The 16,524-nt window shown below is 44.9% G+C and overlaps 1 protein-coding gene across 3 annotated transcripts in view; it reads left to right on the top strand.

Moving 5' to 3' along the window:
- nup50 (nucleoporin 50) overlaps nucleotides 1-16,524 on the top strand; it is an 85,752-nt gene that overhangs the window by 12,422 nt on the left and 56,806 nt on the right. For 2 of the 3 annotated variants that reach the window (XM_038779921.1, XM_038779922.1), the window contains one exon: nucleotides 13,377-13,455. In XM_038779921.1, the coding sequence (XP_038635849.1) occupies nucleotides 13,387-13,455 (69 nt within the window). In that variant the 5' untranslated portion in view covers nucleotides 13,377-13,386. Of the gene's footprint in view, nucleotides 1-7,926; nucleotides 8,099-13,376; nucleotides 13,456-16,524 lie in introns of those variants that run through there. The other variant, XM_038779920.1, reaches the window with a different exon arrangement.

The raw sequence follows: 16,524 nt of genomic DNA, 5'->3' as shown, positions 1-16,524 counted from the left end.
GAGTGGTGAGGGGTCCCAATAGGGAGGCGAAGAGGAAGTGGGAGAGGAGTTGGAAGTTGGACTATGGGAAAAGGCCTTGAGAGTCAATTCATCCTCATCGTGAGCCAGGCTTAGCCTGATCCAGTTCAAGGTGGTCCACAGGGCCCATATGACTTCGGCCCGGATGATTAGGTTTTTTGAGGAGGTGGAGGACGGGTGTGGGGGAAGCCCGGTGAATCACGTACGAAGCTGAGGGGATTTTGTCAGGGGTTTGCGACGTCATGTCAGAGGTCCAGGAGCAGAGCGTTACTCCAAGTCCAGAGATGGCAATATTTGGGATGTCGGAGGATCCAGGGGCCCAGGAGGGGAGAGAGGCTGCGTTTTGACCTTTGCCTCCCTGGTGGCCCAGAGATGGGTTTTGCTGGGGTGGAGGGACTCTGAGCCTCCAAAGACCAGTGGTGTGGGTCAGTGACATGGCAGGGTTTCTCAAGCTGCAGAAGATTTAAGTTCACCTGAAGAGGTTCAATTCAGGAGTTCGCTCGGAGGTGGCAGCTGTTCATCAACTTCTTTAATGAAAACTGACCGGGGGTGGGGGGGGGGGGGGGGGGGGGGGCATGGCAGTGTAGATTAAGGATAGGGAATCTAATATACAGGTAGTCAGGAGGTATGGTGGGAAAGTTGGGTATGTTGTTGTGTGTGACGTTCCGCTCTGCTGTTTAGAATGTTTAAATGTTAAAATTCTAAATGCTTCAATAAAATGTTTTCTTAAAAAAAAGAGAAAGTAGTTAATGAGGCATATAGGATCCTGGACTTTATAAATAGAGACCAAGAGCACAAAAACAACTGGAGCACCACACTTTGAGGAATGGTGGAGGCTTTTGAAAGGGTGCAGAAAAGACTTACAAGGGGCGGCATGTGGCACAGTGGTTAGCACTGGGACTGCGACGTGAGGACCTGGGTTCGAATCACGGCCCTGGGTCACTGACCGTGTGGAGTTTGCACATTCTCCCCATGTCTGTGTGGGTTTCACCCCCACAACCCAAAGATGTGCAGATTAGGGCCACGCTAAATTACCCCTTAATTGGGTAGTCTAAATTTATTAAGAAAAAAGAAAAGGCTTATAAGAATGGTGCACAGGGTAATTGTTATATCTTTGAGTTTGCCGCAAAGAGAAAAGGAATGGCGGTGCCCACACTCTGGATTCTTATAAACACACAATCTAAAGATGGAGAACTGAACCCCACACAAACACTCATTACTGATGTCAGTACAGATCATGTGACAGCAGGAATGCATTCTCTGATGCATAACACCCCCCTCCCATAGTACTTTATTGCAATGACAACTGCTTCACATTTTTATAAGAGACCCATTTATACATTATCTATCTACACATACGTACAACTTGATAAAACAGAGAATCTCTCAGGTGGACGTCTATTTCTTTTAGGTTTTTAGGTTGTATTTGACATTCTGGAACTGGGTTACTCTGAACCTTGGAAGTGTCTCTTTACTTTCAGTAGTGGTACTTCCCGCATGGAAAGTTACTCCAGTGTCCATCTCTACAGGTATTTGGAAGTCCTCAGAAACAAAATCTGAATTTGTGTCTTCATCCGGCCTCTGTTCCAAGTATTGTTGTCTACGTTGTCTTAGGGTTAGGGAAATTGAGAAATTTCTGCAATTTCACTTTGTGAAGCTATGATGTCACCAAACTCTTTCACCATCCATCTGTCTGTTGTATGATTTTGGACCAGTCTTTGCTAGGATCACAGCCCGGTAGTGTGGCTTCTGGCTAGCACTCACTCTCCTTGATTGAGTAGTTGCTTTTTGAGTTCTGTTCTCTCGTAGCAATCTGTGCCTGTTGCTGTTGTTTGACAATCAAACTGACAATCAGAATTTCAGAATTAACAAATCAAGCTGTTTGCAGTTTGGTGAACTTTGATGTTGCGTGTGCGGTATTCTGGTAAGACATTAAGAATATGTTTACTCTTGCTATCGTGGTCCTTCGATGCCTTGATGAAATGTTTCAATGATTAAACAAAACATTTGGTCAACCCATTTGTTGCAGGATGGTACAGAGCTGACTATGTGCTGTATGCTGTTCCTTCTTGAGACGTCTTCAAACTTTTTTGAAGTGAACGGAGTACTATTGTCACTTGTGACCTGCTCCAGTGTACCAAATCTTGAATATTTTGTCTAGTTTCTCAATGGTTTGTTCAGTTGTCATGGATTTCATGATCATGATTTCTGGCCATTTAGAGTGTGCATCCACAATGACTAGGAACATGTAACCCTTCACTGGACTAGCATAGTCCATATATTCTCTGCCATGGCTGTGTCAGCCATTTCCATGGATGTAATGGTGGAGTGTTTCTTAGTTTTGCACAGGACTGACATTGCCCCAGTTTCTTTTCAATTTGAGCATCTAATCCTCGCCACCATAAAAAACTGCTTGTCAGCTACTTCATCCTCACCATACCAGGCTGTCCCTTATGCAGTTGACCAAGGACTTTACTACGCAAGCATGGAGGTATAATCACTCAGATTCCTCATAATAAAACTCTGTTCTGAACTGTCAACTCTTCGTGTGATGTTGGGCTTGAGGTCTGGATTTTTACAATGAACATCTGACATAGTTCCTTTTTGGACCATGTCCATCATCTTCCCCACCACTGAATTGGTTCTTGTATGCCTCATACATCAGATGAAGTCACTGGTACATTATTCACAAGTGAAAAATACAGGATGTTGACAAAATGTTCTTCAGCTTTTTGTTTGACGTAACAGCCATCTTGACTAAGCATCAGTGTTTGCATGTTGCTCTTACTTATGATATTAGATGTACTTGTGTGCCAACAATATCAAAGACCATCATTATAACCTGCTTGTTGCTAAAGAAGAAATGCTTTTGCATGCCCCAAAGATTGTTGTTAAGGGTCGATGATCCGTCAAAATAACATCTATAAATGTCGTGGTGGAGTCTTTTTACTCCCAAAATGATGCTCAAAGCCTCTTTCCAGCTGAGTATAATTTGTTTCAAGCGCTAGTAGAAGTTCGCAAAACAGATGATATTGGTCATTCCTCTCCCGAAGGAATTATTTGTGACACAACTGCACCAAACCCATAGGGTGATGCATCGCAAGCAAGTTGTGACTTCAGCTTGAGTTTGCAGTGAATCAACAGCTCTATTTTTTTTTAAAATCACATTATTGGCATTTTCAAAATTTATAAGCAATTAAGCACATTGGCTGTGTTCATTCACTGTACAAAACAGAAAGTTTTGTCTTCCTTCCCTTAAATTCTCCTATGTACAGTCTGCCGTCATCCTGTTGCTCTGGTCCATTGATGCTTTCTCCAGGTCCATGGTTGTATTCTCCTGGGCCTCCACCTTCCATCCCAAGCCATCTATCATGCGCTGAAGGGTGGTTGTTGCTTCCGTTACCACCTCCTTCACCATTATCTGGTACTCCATCTTGATCGCTACCTTCATAGAGGTGAGTTCCTTTTTCAAAACGTTCCTCCACCCGTCTGTGTGGTTGAGGGGAGGGGGGGGGGGGCGGAATGTCATATTCTGCTCCTGCTCAGCCGTTTGGGTCACCGATCTTTCCCCCTCCTGGTTCACCTGGGCCTTCGCCTCACCTGGTGGGGCTGCCTGTCCATCCACCCGTTGCTCCTGTCCCTTCCCTCCGCTTCTGCCTCTGACTTCTCGTTGTCCTATCAAGTTGCTGTTCGCGGGCATCTTCTTTCCTTCTTGCACTGTTGATGCCTTTTGTTTTGTGGGGGGGGGTTTAGGTGGCTTTTAGGGCCAAAAGCTCATAATAAATTCATCGTGTTGGGTGCAACTGGGAGGAGCGCCACCTGATGTGCGTCCGCTCAGCACATCGCCACCACTGGAGTGAATCAACAGCTCTGACTTCTGTTAGGCATCTTTTACCTCATTGTATGCACTTTGCATTCTTCTGGCTGTACCATACCTGTTTGGCAGGTAACAAGATGTGCAAAGGCTTCAATTGTGTTGCTAAATTTGACACGAATTGATCAACCCTAAAAATAACCGTAGTTGTATCACATTCTTTGGTGATTATAAATTATCTGCGGTATTAACGATACAGCTGCGCCCGTATCCACTTCCATCTTAATTTGATGCCCATCAAGTTTTGGAATTGCCCACTGCCGATGCCCACATTTAGCTCCTGCAGTTGCTCAGGTGCATCGTGAACTTTGTCTACTAATTTATAGACACGTCTTGTCTGTTTAGATGGGGTTTTTTCTTGCACATATTTGGTCTAGGTGAGGTTCTGAGTCCCAACAGGCCATGGTGATATGGCCCTTTTTGCCACAGTTCTTGCACTTATTCCCTCTACTTCATTTGCCTGCTGAGTGTCCAACCTGTGTACATCGGTGACATGGTTGTCCCCTTGCAGCCTTGTTTCTTGTGCTATCCATTTTGTGGATCTTCACTCCAGCCCCTATCTGTGAAGCTTCTTTCGTTGCTAGCGCCATAGATGTGCCAACTTGCACTGTAGCTTTGAGAGTTAAATCACTTAGTCAGCAGCTTCCTCTGAATAGCTTCACTGCGGAGTTCACAAATGAACCTATCACGAAGAGTGTCATCAAGTGTTGCACCAAACTCTTATATTGCTAACCGTCTCAAAGTTGCTACAAATTGTAAAATGCTTTGCACCCTACTGAACTGAGAAAAGTTGTCCCCTGGTGTTTTATTCGCTGTGAGATATAATTGGAATATTTTCTCGTACGCGCTCCAAATCTCAACATTTTCTTCAAATGCATCCATGGTGCTGTTCTTTTTCTCCACTCTTTCCCTCCTCTTCTCTCTCTTCCCCCCCCCCCCCCCCCCCTCCAATTCCCCATTCTGCATCCCAGCTCTAAGGGTCTATACTTCACCCAACCTCCTTCCAATTCTTTTTGTATGGCACAAGTGATCCCTTTATCCACAACGCAGCTTCAAATTTTTCCTTTTTGTCTGAGTGGTTTGACTTTTCCTGAGTAGTGACCTGTAAAGAGTTGGAAAACTGCTGAATCTCTGCCCCCGAAGTCTGTTTAGGTTTGCCACATGCGTGTTCTCTGCAACCCAGACTCTATCTCTTCAAAAGCAAGCAAGTTTTCAAATGGTTGTTCTTCTTTACTCATGGTTGTGGTCAATTTTTAAAAAATCTTCAGTGCGCTGGCTTGCTTCACCTGCATATGAGAGTCCAGTCCCGACAATTTTTTCTGCTCTCGGGGCTGGCTCCACTGATTTTTATTGACTGTCTCTTTTTTTTTTTAGTGTCTTCATCCGATCTGTTTTCATCCTCGCCGCCACTTATCTCTTTTGTTAACTCTGTAAATTTGCTGCAAAGAGAAAAATTATGGAGGTCCCCACAACTCTGAATTTTTGCAAACCCGACGCGAGGTTTTATTAGGGTGTTGCTCATACAATCTAAGATAGAGAACTGAAGTCTGCGCATACACTCATTGCTGATGTCACCAGATCATGTGATGCTTCACCAGCAGGGATGTATCCTCTGATACGTAAGAGGAAGGTACATCAGTTATTGGCGAAGCAGGTATTGGTTTCCATTTGAGAAGACTGTTCAGAATCATGAGGGTTCTGGACAGAGTAGATAGAAACTGTTCCTTTTGGCAGAGGGGCTGAGAATCAGAGGGCATACATTTGAGGTGATTGGCAAAAAAACAACCTCAGGGAAAAAAACATTTATGCATTGATCAGGATCTGGAATGCATTGCTTGAGAGGGAGATGGAAGCAGAGTCAATTGTGGTTTTCAAGAGGAAATTGGGGCAGCACTGTGGAGCAGTGAGTGGCACTGTTGCCTCATGGCGCCGAGCTCCCAGGTTCGATCTCGGCTCCGGGTCACTATCCGTGTGGAGCTTGCACATCTCCCCATGTTTGCGTGGGTTTCGGCCACACAACCCAAAGTTGTGCAGGGTAGGTGAATTGGCCATGCTGAATTGCCCCTTAATTGGAAAAAATGAATTGGGTACTCTAAATTTATTTTAAAAATAAAAGGAAATTGGTTGTGCATTTGAAGATGAGAAAATGTGAAATGTTACAGGGAAAGGATGGATGAGTACATTAGCTGTGTTACTCTTACAGAGAGCAGGTGTGGACTTGATGGGCTGAATGGTATTGTAATCACTCTATGATTCTCGGGTGTAAATTTTGTTCTTAACTGCACAATAGAAAAAAGAAGCAATGAGAATGCCAAATAGATTAAACTGACTATCCGAGTGGGGGTTGCACGTTCTCCCTGTGCCTGCTTGGATTCCCTACAGGTGCTTCGTTTCCTCCCACAGTCCAAAAGGTGCAGATTAGGTGGTTTGGTCATGATCTATGCGGGGGGGTTATAGGTCTAGGGTGCGGGGGGGGGGGGGGGGGGGGGGGGGTTATAGGTCTAGGGTGCGGGGGGGGTGGTTATAGGTCTAGGGTGCGGGGGGGGGGTGGTTATAGGTCTAGGGTGCGGGGGGGGTGGTTATAGGTCTAGGGTGCGGGGGGGGGGTGGTTATAGGTCTAGGGTGCGGGGGGGGGTGGTTATAGGTCTAGGGTGCGGGGGGGGTGGTTATAGGTCTAGGGTGCGGGGGGGGGGTGGTTATAGGTCTAGGGTGCGGGGGGGGGGGGGTGGTTATAGGTCTAGGGTGCGGGGGGGGGTGGTTATAGGTCTAGGGTGCGGGGGGGGGGTGGTTATAGGTCTAGGGTGCGGGGGGGGGGGGTGGTTATAGGTCTAGGGTGCAGGGGGGGGGGTGGTTATAGGTCTAGGGTGCGGGGGGGGGGTGGTTATAGGTCTAGGGTGCGGGGGGGGGGGGGGGTTATAGGTCTAGGGTGCGGGGGGGGGGGGGGTGGTTATAGGTCTAGGGTGCGGGGGGGGGGTGGTTATAGGTCTAGTGTGCGGGGGGGGGGTGGTTATAGGTCTAGGGTGCGGGGGGGGGGTGGTTATAGGTCTAGGGTGCGGGGGGGGTGGTTATAGGTCTAGGGTGCGGGGGGGTATAGGTCTAGGATGCGGGGGGGGGTTATAGGTCTAGGGTGCGGGGGGGGGGGGGGATTGGTCAGTACAGATTTAATGATCGAATAGCCTCCTGCACTGTAGGCACTCTAGCCTGAAGATCTTGTGTCTTAGAATTACTGCCCTATTTGCACAACGTTTAGTAAATTGATTTATATTGAGGAGGCTGGGGAGATTTGTTTCCATTGGTAGAGGAGTCAATAATCAAGGGACATAGATTTGAAGAATTTGGTGGAGGGGGTGGTGAGATAGAATTTGGGGGTCTAGAACCCAGTGCCTGAAAGGGTGTTAGCAGCAGAAGCCTTCATTGGATATAAAAAGTACGAGAGGTACATCGCTAAGGACCAAGAACTGAAAAGTGGGATTTGGCTAGATTAGTTATTTTTGGTTGTTTCAGCCACAATGAGTGAAATTAGTAATCTTCCATGCTGTGTTTTTTTTAATTGCACTGAATTTAAGATAGAGTATTTATAAGTTTGAAATTGAATGCATCTCAAACATTTTTCTCTCGTAATTTGTGATACAGCTTCGGGTAAGTAATCAAGATGAAACAAATTAAGCCGGTCGATTGAAGTGTATTGTAACTAAAACATGTACAGTTGGCAAGGCATGCCATGTTTTGTAAGGCAGTACCAAATTGAAGGTAAAGGATAGTGTCCGGCTATGCAAGCAAAGGGTAGTGGTTCACCAGTTCCTGATTAATTTATTGCATCATTTTTGGTTTCTGAACAAAATGGACAGAGGTCCATTACCTGAATTTATACAGATCTATTCTAGTTTTGAATTATTGCAGAAAAGTATGTCCAGAAAATAATGCTTATCAAATGATTATGAGGCAACAATCTCTTTTAACGGTGTGGATGATGTCATAAACTGCAGGAGAAAGCAGTGGTTTATAAAGTTACCTGAACTCAAATTTAACTGATACCAATGGTTTCTAACTTAGTTGCTTTTTGATCACCCTCCAAGTTGGTGCAAAGCACCAATTGCCATACTAATGAGAAGCATTTGAGCAACTTCCATAATGTATATTCTTGGACAGTCTCTGGGTGGAAGATGAGGACCACACTGATGGAGTTTGGCCCCTATTTGAGATGAGGTAATCTACTAAAATAAAGATTATTCCTAAATTTAATTGAGATAAGTTAAACCTAATTCTTTACTTCTGATACACACGTGCCTGGAAGGCCCATATTGAATAAGGGGAATTAACCAAGCTAAGTAATATTAGTTCTCCCGTTGTCCTTTAGATTGGGTCCTCCACATTATTCATTCATTTTGTTATAACTTGTGTTGGATTTATAACTTCCTGACTGAAATATGGTGGGCCCTCTTTCTAATAAGGAGTTTGTGGTAAGTAATTCTCATTATAGGATCACATTAGCTTGGAACACATGGTATTTTATGCTTCCACAGTAAATAGTCTTTGTGGAGGAATTGGTTGACACAATGTTTAGATTATTTTGTATTCTAGATCAGAATTAAAATCCATCCAACATTGAGGGCATGAAAATCTCATAGAATCATAGAATCTACAATGGGAGACGGAGGCCATTTGGCCCATCAAGCCTGCCCCAGCCCTGGGAAAAAGCACCCATTCAAGCCCACGCCTCAAACATATTCCCCTAACCCAGTGACCCAACCTAACCTCCAAACATCTCCTTTGGTGCAAGCATTTTGAGTAAATTCTGTTGGTCAGTCTTGCCTTTTGGTAAAGTTTCTCCCTTTCACATATGCTAACTTCCTATTGGGAAATGGTATCAGTTATCCTGAAGTGCCTTGTTCAGTTGATAACTTCAATAGCTACTTGTTATCATAGCATTTGTAACGTACTGTTACAGGATTCTTCACAAAGAACAAAGAGAAATACAGCACAGGAACAGGCCCAAGGCCCTCCAAGCCTGCGCCGATCACGTGTCCTATCTAGATCAACCGCCTCTATCCTTCTATACCCCGCCTGCCTGTTCATGTGCCTATTCAGATGAGTCTCAAAGGTCGCTAACGTATCTACCTCAACCACCTCACTTGGCAGTGCATTCCAGGCCACATCTCCACTGAACCTTTTTTCCCCTCACCTTGAACTTGTGCCCCCTTAATTGTCATTTCCACCCTGGGGGGAAAAGCCTTCAACTGTTCACCTTATCTATACACCTAATAATTTTATAAACTTGTATCAGGTCGCCCCTCAGCTTCCGTCTCTCTAGGGAGAACAATCCCAGTTTATTCAATCTCTCCTCTTAACTAATACCCTCTGTAAAGCTTCCACGTCCTTCTGGTGACCAGAAGTGGACACAGTATTCCAAATGTGGCCTACCGACGTTCTATATAACAGTAACATAATTTTTGAGCTTTTATACTCAATACTCCGTCCTATGAAGGCATGCAATCCATATGCTTTTTTACGACCATTTTCACCTGTGCTGCCACTTTAAGGATCTGTGGACCTGCACGCCCAATCTCTCTCAGTCTCTGCTCCTGATGGTTCTGCCATTTATTTTATAGCTCCCACCTGAATTGGATCTACCAAAATGCATCTCCTCGCATTTGTCTGGGTTAAATACCATCTGCCATTTCTCTGCCCAATTTTGCAGCCTGTATCCTGTTGTTTTCTCTGACAATTTTCATCACTATCTGCAACTCCTGTAATATTAGTATCATCCACAAACTTGCTAATCTGACCCGCTACGTTTTAGAAAAACACCCTTCCACTGCTACCCTTTGTCTTCTATGGCAGTGTTCTTCAAACTTTTTTCCAGGGACCCATTTTTACCAACCAGCCAACCTTCGGGACCCTACCAGGCTGACCTTCGCGACCCAAGCTGGCCGAACTGAGCGACCCACCATTTTCTCTTGCCTTGTTTGCTGCTGATAAAAATGGAGGAAATGGTTTTGGGTCCCTTTGGCCCTCGTACACACTCCTCCAATGGAACCTGTTGGATGAAGGTAAAGCCTTCCAGTGTTGGAAAGTATGGAGTCTCCATCTATCCAAAGTTCTGCACTTTTTCCTGTAAAACTTTATCAAATAACCCCCCCCCCCCCACCAAACTTGTAAAAAAAAATGAATAAAATAAATGAAAAAAATAAAAATTAAATGAATAAAATGAATTAAAACCCCCCCCGAACTTCTAAAACAAAAAGCTGCGACCATTTAAAAAAAAAAATAGCGGCAGCACTGTGCTTGCGCGCCCGATCATCGATGCGCATGCGTATAGTTTTGCGCATGCGCGCCGATAATAGTGCGCGCATGTGCAATGCGGCCAAATTTTTATTACATGTTTGCGGCCATTTTAAAGGCCGCTTGCAGCCGGCGTTATTAAAAGCCGGCTGCTGCACGGGGATTTGCGCGATCGGGAGCGCCGCGAAGGACGGTTCTGCGTCCCTCCTGACACCCGCCCGCGACCCACCCACAGGGCGCGCCCCTGAGTTTGAAGAACACTGTTCTATGGCCAAGCCAGTTCTGTTCCATCCAGGTAGTTCACCCCTGACCCCATGTGATTTCATCTTTTGCACCAGCCTGCAATGAGGGACCTTATCAAATGCTTTCCTGAAGTCCATGTAGACAACATCCACAGCCCTTCCCATATCGATCATTTTTGTCACCTCAAAAAAATTAAATTAAATTCGTGAGACTTGACCTCCCTCTTACAAAACCATGCTGTCTATTGCTAATAAGATTATTTACTTTCAAATGTGCATAGATCCTGATCCTATCTCGGAGAATCTTTTCCAACAATTTCACTATCACTGACATCAAGCTCACTGGCCTATAATTACCCAGATTATCCTTGCAACCCTTCTTAAATAACAGTGCAGCATTGCTATCCTCCAATCCATTGTGAAAACCGATGCAAAATACTCATTTAAGGACCTCGCCTACTTCCTCTGGTTCTATGCAATGAGGACACAAAGATTTCTGTTAGAGTCCCAGCGATTTCATCTCTTGTCTCCATCAGTAATCTGGGATAGATGCCTCCTGCCCCTGGGGATTTGTCTACCGTAATGCTTTTTAACACACCTAACATTTCCTCCCTCGTAATAACGATCTGTTCTAAAGTGTTTACACATCCCTATGAGACACCACCAATCAACGTGCCCCTCTCCTTTGTGAATACCGATGCAAAATACTCATTAAGGACCTCACCTACTTCCTCCTGGTTCTACGCATAATTTCCCTCCTTTTGGCCTTGAGTGGACCAACTCTTTCTCCAGCTACACTCTTGTTCCCAATATACGTATAAAATGTCTTGCGATTCTCCTTAATCCTGTCTGCCAAGGACATTTCGTGACCACATTTTGCCTTCCTAACTGCCTGCTTGAGCTCTTTTCTACTTTCCTTGTATTCCTCAAGTGCTTCATCCGTTTTTAGTTGCTAGTACGTCACGTATGCGTCTTTCTTCTTTTTGACATAAGGGGCAGCACGGTAGCATTGTGGATAGCACAATTGCTTCACAGCTCCAGGGTCCCAGGTTCGATTCCGGCTTGGGTCACTGTCTGTGCGGAGTCTGCACGTCCTCCCCGCGTGTGCGTGGGTTTCCTCCGGGTGCTCCGGTTTCCTCCCACAGTCCAAAGATGCGCAGGTTAGGTGGATTGGCCATGATCAATTGCCCTTAGTGTCCCAAATTGCCCTTAGTGTTGGGTGGGGTTACTGGGTTATGGGGATAGGGTGGAGGTGTTGACTTCGGGTAGGGTGTTCTTTCCAAGAGCCGGTGCAAACTCGATGGGCCGAATAGCCTCCTTCTGCACTGTAAATTCTATGTAAAAATCTATGACAAGACTCCCACATGCCAAATGTGTATTTGCCCTCAAACAGCCTCTCACAAACAACAGCCTCTAAATCCTGCCTAATCTGGTTGTAGTTAGCCTTCCCCCAATTTAGCACCTTAACCCATAACATCTTAGAGGGATAAGGTGGAGAAATTAAAACCAGTGAAGCTCCAGGCCGGAGTTGGAGCATGGATATCATGGATGGTTGTGGGGCTAGAAGAGATTACAGGGTGGGTGTGGAGGCTGTTGGTGAGACCATAGAAGGATTTGAGAACGAAGCATGGAAATTTTACTCAAGGTATTGGTTAACTGGGAACAGATGTAAGTTAGTGAATACATTGTGATAGGTGAATGGGGCATAGTTAGAACATGGGCAGCACAGTTTTTAATTAACTCCATTTCAGTCTGGATTATTTGCTCAAGAATCACCAATGGAATGAAGACCAATTCTGTTTTAATTGTTGCCGCCTCAGTTAGACAACTTTGTTCGTTGATAATGCTGTTCACTTCCGTATCTGCATGTTTTAGATTAAAGTCCCACTGTGGATTTGACTTTAGAAACACAGCTTATATTTGTAAAACAGAAGGATTATTGGCGATGATACATTGAGTACAATTTGCCTACTTACAAATGTAAAAGATTTGATGACACTATTAGAAGAACAGTGTGTTGTCCCAGTTTCCTGGTCAACATTTCTCTGCCAACCAACATCACCATAAACTGATTATTTGATCATTCATTACTTATCTTATATGGAACCTTGCTATTTGCTGCTGTTTTCCTAAATAAGCAACTGCAGTTCAAAAGCAATGCTTTTGTAACATAGTGCTTTAATGCACAAGACACACTCCCTCCTGTCCCCATGCAACTTCCCAACTTGCTGCTTTTGTCCTGTGGCACATTAATTCTTCTATCCATGCTATCTTTAATGGCAGTCTGCCACATGGCAAGTTAAATTTTAAGTCCTTTAGCATAATTCTGTTTTGTAGGTGAACATAGCAGCCAATATGAACAATAAGGTTCCAGAAACAGAAATTAGAACTTTTCTTGGTTATTTTGGTTGAGGGATAAATATTGACCAAGGAATCGCGTCTGTTCTTTGAATTGTGTCTATGTAATTTTTAATGTGTGATGGCAGACAGGGTTTCAGCTTAATGTCTTACCTGAAACACACTGGGTGGGATTCTCCGTCCCACCAGCCGCATTTTCTGGGGTGGCGCCCCACTGCTGGCAGCCGGCCAATGGGGTTTCTCATTGTGGGCCACCCCATGCCTTCGGGGAAACCCATGGGCGTGGGCACGATGCCTGTGGGGCAGAAGATCTCGCCGATGGAGAATTCCGCAGACTATTTCTGTCAGTGCAGTACTTCCTCAGTACTGAACTAAAGGGTTAGTAGATAATATGCACAAACTTGAAACCTTCTGACATCCAATCAAGGTGAACTTCTCACAAAATTACAGTTGATGGAAATTATTTTTTAATTGACCAAATTTTGGACTTTGTTCTATTTTTGCTGTTGAATTTCGGTGTATTACTTAATATTTTTGTTTTTTTGGATTTTAGACCAGTCGTCCAGTAATAATCAAGAGTAATCTTGCTAATTTTGTTTCAGTGACAACATAATGGCAAAGAGGACTGCAGACAAAGAGCTAACTGACCGGAATTGGGATCAGGAAGAAGAATCTGAAGAGGTATGTTCAGAGTTTCTGTCGGTGATAATGTTATTAAAGTGATTGATTTGATGGGGTTGCGGTAGTTGATATGGGCTTACAGTTATCTGTACTATACCAAATTAAATGATTTGGGGTGAGAGGTCTGTTGTTGCAGAGGGAGAGGTTGATCGGAACCTGAGTATGTGCCAAATTTGGTGACTGAGTTGGCGTCTGGTAAAGGAGTGAAGCAACATTTAGAAAAAAAAACATTTAAGGCACTTTTGTATCCACTTGATTGCGGAGTCAGAGACTTTTTAGAGTACCCAATTATTTTTTGCAATTAAGGGGCAATTTCACGTGGCCAATTCACCTACCCTGCACATCTTTGGGTTTTGGGGGTGAGACCCATGCTGACTTGGGGAGAATGTGCAAACTCCACACGGATAGTGACCCGGGGCCGGGATCGAACCCGGGTCCTCTGTACTGTGAGGCAGCAGTGCTAATACTACTCCACCGTGCTGACCCCTTGATTTGAATTGTTAACACTGAGTTGACCATCTAGAATGAACAGACAGGTGTTCAAATTTCAAGCTTGAAAGAGCCAATGTACTAACTACTGTTTCCTGTTGGGTTGCATGTAGATATGTTGAGCACGTTGCAGCTTCCTTGTGTTATGTTTCCAGTCCAACATAATAAGCTCTCAATTTGGTCACCTGATCAAACCTAGTAGTAAGGCAGAGTTTAACAGCTCCGAAGCCCCGGGGGGGGGGGGGGGTCATAGTCATTGCCTATCGGGTCCAAACTTCTGAGGCAACTCCCAGGTAGTCAGTGCATCAGGACTTCCGAGTGGTCACATAGCACATTTTGAGGAAGTGTCTTCAGAGTGTGACCATCTGTGTTCTGAGCCAATGGGCCAAAACTTCCTTGGAGTGGTAGTCAGAGTCTGACTGCCACTCTGTGCCCACTTACCTGTGCCAAGCAGGACACTATCCTTGGCTCCAGCCGGACAAGATCCAGGTAATGCAGCACCTCCCCAAATCCAGCATCCTTGGGACGGGGGAGGGCGCGAACCAGGAGTGGGAAGTTCGGACATTTTGAGGGTAAGGGGATGTCCAGCCAAGTCTGATTTGGGGAGACCCATGTTGGTGGTGGGGTGGGAGACTCCTTTTGGTTTGTGTGTGTGTGTGTGGGGGAGTCCCGTGCAGGGACAACCTGGGAATATGGAATAGCTTCAAATTCTGAGGTGCACACATCACCAGCAATCTGCCCTGGTCTGCCCATGTCGACCAAGAAAGCACAACAAAGCCTATACTTCCCCAGGAAACGAAGAAAATCGGCATGTCCACATTGACTCTTACCAATTTTTAAAGATGCACCATGGAAAGCATCCTATCTGGTTGCATTGCAGCTTGGGATGGCAACTGCTCGGTCCAAGACCGTAAGAGACTACAGAGAGTCGCAAACATCCTAGTCCATCACGGAACCTGCCTCCCATCCATTGGCTCTGTTTACACCCCACACTGCCTTGGGAAAGCAGGCAGCATAATCCAAAGAATCGGGGTATTCTCTCTCTCCCGCCAGGCAGAAGATGCAAAAGTCTGAGAACACTAACTAATCGATTCAAAAATAACTTCTTCCCCACTGCTACCGGACTCCTGAGTGGCCTTCTTATGGACTGAACTGATCTCTCCACGCATCGTCTCTAATGTGTAGCACGATACTCTATGCTGTACCCGATGTCTGTATATTTAAATTGTATTTATTGCATGTCCTAAGTTTTTTATGCATGGTATGGTCAGCCTGGACTGTACGAAGGACAATATTTTTCACTGTACCTCGGTACACGTGACTATAAATCTAAAATCTAGTTGCACTGAAGTTAGAAGAGGTTTTATTTCTTCTAACTTTTTTCAGAGTAACTATTAGAGTAACACGGTAGAACTATTCTAGGTTATTTTGGGTGGGGGGGGGGGGGGGGGGGGGGGGGGGTTGGGCCTGTTGGGGACTGGGGCGGGATCGGCCCATTGTGGGAATGAGCCCGATCATGGGGGTGGGGTGTCCCATTTGGGCCTGCTCTGGATCTTTAAAATAGGTACTCTGAAGTTAGAAATGCCTTTTGTTTTCCTCCTAACTCACTCAGAGTAACTATGAGAAAACTGACAATCATCTGAAATTGTGTTTTGTAGTTCCAAGTCTCTAAGTTTACAGATAACATAAAAAGAAAAGATGAGTAGTGATGCATTTCAAGAGGACCGTGGCAGGCTGGTAAAAAATGTAGTCATGTAGCAGAAGAAATTTTAATACAGAGGCGTGCAAGCCGATACATTTTGGTAGGAAGGACTAGGTGAAGCAATGTAAACTAAAGAAAACAATTCTAAAGGGGGTACAGGAACAGGCACATAAGCATAAACTGTTAAAAGTAGAAGGGCAAGTTGGAAAAGTAGTTAAAAGCATTTGGGATTCTGGGCGTTATAAAGTGAGGAATAGAATGAGAAATGAAGGCAGTTGTAATGAACCTTTATCAAACACTGGCCCTGTTACAACTGGAAATTTTTATTTATTTCACGGGATATGAGTATTGCTAGCATTTGTTGCCCAACTCTTAAAAGTGCCCTTGAAAAGGCAGCGGTGAACTGCTGCTTCGATCACTGCAGTCCATCTTATGTAGCTACACAGATTTTAGGCAACGAGATCCAGGTTTTTGATGTAGTGGCAATATAGTTTCAAGCCAGGATGGTGTGTAGCTTGGAGGGAAACCTGCAGGTGATGATGTCCCCTTGTGTCTTCTGTCCTTCCCCTGCTTGGAGATAGGGGTCACAAGTTGGGACAATGCTGTCAAAGGAGGCTTGGTGAGTTGTCGTGGTGCATCTTCTAGATGGCACACACTGCTAACGTTTTGCGACAGTGGTGGAGGGAGTGAATATTTAAGGAGTCGATCAAGCGGACTGCTTTGTCCTGAGTGGTGTTGGAGCTGCACTCATCCAGGCATATGGGGAGTATCCCATTAGGCCAAGCATGAGGAACTTCAGATGCATGGATAGATTGGAAAAACTGGGTTTGTTTTCCTTTTTAGATTACAGAAGCTTGAGAGGAGACTTGATAGAGGTA

Source organism: Scyliorhinus canicula, chromosome 20 (assembly GCF_902713615.1).
Source record: "Scyliorhinus canicula chromosome 20, sScyCan1.1, whole genome shotgun sequence".
NCBI classification, from domain to species: Eukaryota; Metazoa; Chordata; class Chondrichthyes; order Carcharhiniformes; family Scyliorhinidae; genus Scyliorhinus; species Scyliorhinus canicula.
The sequence above is the reverse complement of the archived record's forward strand: the minus strand, read 5'-3'. Positions and strand labels throughout refer to the sequence as shown.